The 4,189-nt window shown below is 32.8% G+C and overlaps 1 protein-coding gene across 1 annotated transcript in view; it reads right to left on the reverse strand.

Annotated features, from left to right (window-relative positions):
* LOC105985115 (rab GTPase-activating protein 1-like) overlaps positions 1–4,189 on the reverse strand; it is a 379,696-nt gene that overhangs the window by 292,246 nt on the left and 83,261 nt on the right. The window contains exon 9 of the mRNA XM_013015523.1: positions 2,451–2,645. Coding sequence (XP_012870977.1) covers positions 2,451–2,645 — 195 coding nt within the window. The remainder of the gene's footprint in view (positions 1–2,450; positions 2,646–4,189) is intronic.

The raw sequence follows: 4,189 nt of genomic DNA on the forward strand, positions 1-4,189 counted from the left end.
GAGGCTGCAATGCTTGGTAAGAAATGTATGCATTATCCTGCCCATGTAATTGTAACCCCTCTGTACAGTATGTTCACAAATAAAATTAAATTAAATTAAAAAAAATAAAAATAAAATGTGGAAAAAAAAGAAATGTACTCATTATCTTGCCCAAATACTTGTAACCCCTCTGTATAGTATTTTCACAATAAAAAAAATAAAAAATTAAAAAAAGAATAGGTAAACTGCCAATGTTTACAATAGTTTAAGTCCTTATATTTCCATTATAAACATTTCAGACACAATGCAACAAATTTAAATAGTGATGTCAACAAAGTTGGTGTAAGAAAAGGTAAGTTGCCTCCACATCATCTTTATACTAACAATTTTTTTAAATATAGTAACAATTTTTTAAATATCTTTAAGTTTTTAAGGCAAAAAAACTTGCAATTTGAAATTGTCCAAAATCATTTTCCATTTACTGCAAGCTTTTTTTGTACCAGTAGTAGGGCTTGAATTGAGGGCCTCATGCTTTTACTTGTCTTCTTCACTCATAGCTGAGGCGTTACCACTTAAGCCATAATTCTACTTTTGCCTTTTTAGTGGTTAACTGGAGGTAATAGTCTCATGGACTTTTCTGTCCAAGCTGGCTCCTTATATTAATCATCAAATCTCAAACCTCCTGATTAGCTAGGATTACAGATGTGAGTCACCAGGGCTCAGCTACATTTTTCTTTTAAGCATTAAGGTTTAAACTCAGGACCTTACGCTTGCTAGTACATTACCACTCAAGCCATACTCTTAACCCTTTATGTTTTGGTTGTTTTTCAGAGAGGGTCCCACTCTTCTGTCAGGGCTGACTTAGACTACGATTTTCCTACTCTTACTTTTAAAACAACTGGTACCTCATGAATGCACCATTATACCCATCTGTAGTATTTCTGCTCAGGACAGGTAGGCTTCATATTTGGACCAGCCAGTTATCTATTTTCCACAACTTACATAATTTGTCTTTAATACAAATTATAGTATTAAAGTAAGATACCATCTTCCTTATATTTAAGATAAATTTAAGTCTGCTTCACATTTAATATAGCTAAATATTACAAAAAAATCCAATTTAATCCTCTAAGTTCATATGAAACAATCTTAGGTAGTATTTTGTTTATGTTTTATTGCTAAAAAAAAGTTTCATGGTGCTTACCAAAGGCACTCAACATTACCAGTTTCAAAAACATAAATACTCAGTAATAACTTTATTTACATGTATATACACATATATGGAAAGAAGGGAAGGAGATGAGAAAAGAGAGAAGGTAGGAAGATTACTCAATCTAATGAGCTTGTGAAAAGCTGGCTTTTTTTTTAATCTTCTCAAGGAGATAAAATCCCCATCGTATTAACTGCCTAGAAGAATGACAACCTATTTCCTATTCAGTTCCTTTACCTTTAGGCACCATTAAATAATATTTTGCCTAAAAATGATGAATTCTTTAATAATAATAACTTAAACTAGAAAAAAAAAGGAAAGCAAGATAGAGGAATGGATAGGAAGGAGAGAAGGCAAAACAACTCTTAAAACAGAAAAGACGCTCAGGAGACTACAGCTTTAAATGTTGTTCATATAATAATCATTACAATATGCTGTAAAACCAATCCACAGAGTAATAAAAGCTGACTCAAAGCAGTGGATATAAAAATTTTATGAAATATGAATCTGCGATATGAAGCCTAACTGAGTGAAGATAACTTTTTTAATATGAAAATGGTAAGTGGCTTCTATATTTGCTCAGTGCATTAGAGCATTGTATTGTACATGCTTAGTTATAAAACAGCAAATATTTTAAAACTTGGGAGAGTGGTAATACTAACAAAAACAGATTTCCATCATTTTAAATAGACCATTTTGCCATTATTTTACAAAATTGAGACAATGAGAATTCAAATCATTTTTCACTGTTACCATCTTTTACTAGAAAAAAAATTACATATTTTACCTAAAATGCTGCCTAACTTGATGCCAAAAACTCTACTTTTTCTCATTTAATATGAAAATAATGTAGATTACCTGTTATTGCAAGCAGAAACAACTATGATAATTAGGTATTCCTTGAGATTTTGTTCATATTTTAACTGTATAATCATCTAATATTTTTCTGGGGTTTTTTTGGTTTCAAATAATTGCAGATGAAACCAAGAAATGTCATTTATATACATAATCAATATTTCCATTACGTATATTCATATTTAAAGGACAATGCAGGTTTGTGTACATAGTCATTATATTAGCTGAGGAGTTTTTTAACTGTGTATTACTGACATATTTTTCACTTTTTGACTTTGATTATCACTTAATTTTTTGAGAAAATTTAACTCTTTATGTTGTTACTCAAGGAATGACTTTAGCATGAAAAATGAAAGGTAGGAAGGAAAATATGTCATTATAGTTTACATAAACAAAACGGTCCTACCTGTTTCAATTTCATGAAGAAAGTCTCTGTGAAAGTTTTCCTGCTGAAATACCAAAACCTCTCATTTGCAGGGTACACACGAACTACAGTCTCCAAGAGAAAGCGAACAGGCTCCACCACTTCTGTGACTACCATATCCACTGCCACAGTCATGTACACTCGTTTATCTGCAGTAGAAAGTTTCTGGGGTTTATGCTGGATTTATTGTTCCTCGATCATTTAATAAAACAGCAGTTATTTACAATCAGATTGCCTCCAATATATTTATTTTTAGATATTTTAATTATCTTGTTAGTATGTTTTCAGACACTAATGATCCTAACCTTAATCACAGCTCCAAATCTCTCCAAATCAGATCCTTAAAATAATTTAAAATCCAGAGTTTTAGAGTAAAACACAACTTGTGTTTTTAATTCATTGCCATTAATTAACTGATTTATTTTTTATATGTTTTTAGTCCTGGGTATTAAACACAGAGCCTTGTACAAGGCTCTACCACTGTGCTACACCCAGCCCAATTTTGTGTGTGTGTATATGGCCTGTGTGTGTCAATGGCCTGATATAGCTTTTAGAGAACAGCAGTACAGTGTTATCAGCTGAACTTCTATTACTGTTTAGCATGTCCCTTCAGCTACTTCATTCAATCTAGAATCTATGTCAATATATAGTGGTTTTCTACAGTTTCCCATTAAGATGAGTTGACATATGAATTTTATGAACCTGCTTGGTATTCATTGGAAATTTTGAATCTATGATACTTCATAATTTTTCAATAGTTTTATGTATTTTTTAAAACTTTATTTTGTCTGGCATTTTTAGTTCTTAAAGAAAATACAAACTAAGACTACCATTAGAAAAAACTTCCAATTATGTTTTTTGTGTGGATATGTGCCAATACTGGGGCTTAAACTCAAGGCTGAGAGCTGTCTCTCAGGATTTTTTTGTTCCAGGCTGGTACTTTATCACTTGATCCACAGCTCCACTTCTACTTTTGAGTGGTTAATTGGAGGTAAGAGTCTCACAGACTTTCTTTCCTGGGCTGGCTTCAAACTGCTATCCTCAATTCCTTTGTAGCTAAGATTACATCACCTGGCTCAATAGTGTTTCTTTTTCCAAACACTACATATCAATCATAATCATCATATTTCTATTGTCATCAAATTCAACATAATTCAACATATCTTTAAGTATTACCCCTGTCAACACAAGAGAATCTAAGATACTGTAGACATTGTAACTAACCTAGAGGACCCTGAAGTCTAAAATGAATAACACACAGAGGTAAAAGAAAGTAACACCAGACATAGAATGTCATATTCAACTGCCTCAATGCCTAAACTTCTTCAGTAAAAAATTAAATTTTATTTGGCTTATAAATTATCTGAGTAATGCATAATTTTAAAAGAAATTGAAAAAAAATTGGAAACTGTAAAGTTCATGACAACGTGTTTAGGTACCACACAAAATGATCTTAAACTTAACACATACTTTGGATCTGAATACTGTTGTAATATAGTATAAAAAAGGCTATTTTGCCGGGCGCTGGTGGCTCACGCCTGTAATCCTAGCTACTCAGGAGGCTGAGATCTGAGGATCGCAGTTCAAAGCCAGCCCGGGCAGGAAAAACCGTGAGACTCCTATCTCCAATAAACCACCAGAAAACGGAAGTGGCGCTGTAGCTCAAGTGGTAGAGTGCTCGCCTTGAGCTGAAGAGCTGAGGGACAGCGCCCAGGCCTAGA

This window comes from Dipodomys ordii, unplaced genomic scaffold (genome assembly GCF_000151885.1).
Source record: "Dipodomys ordii isolate 6190 unplaced genomic scaffold, Dord_2.0 Scaffold27, whole genome shotgun sequence".
NCBI classification, from domain to species: domain Eukaryota; kingdom Metazoa; phylum Chordata; class Mammalia; order Rodentia; family Heteromyidae; genus Dipodomys; species Dipodomys ordii.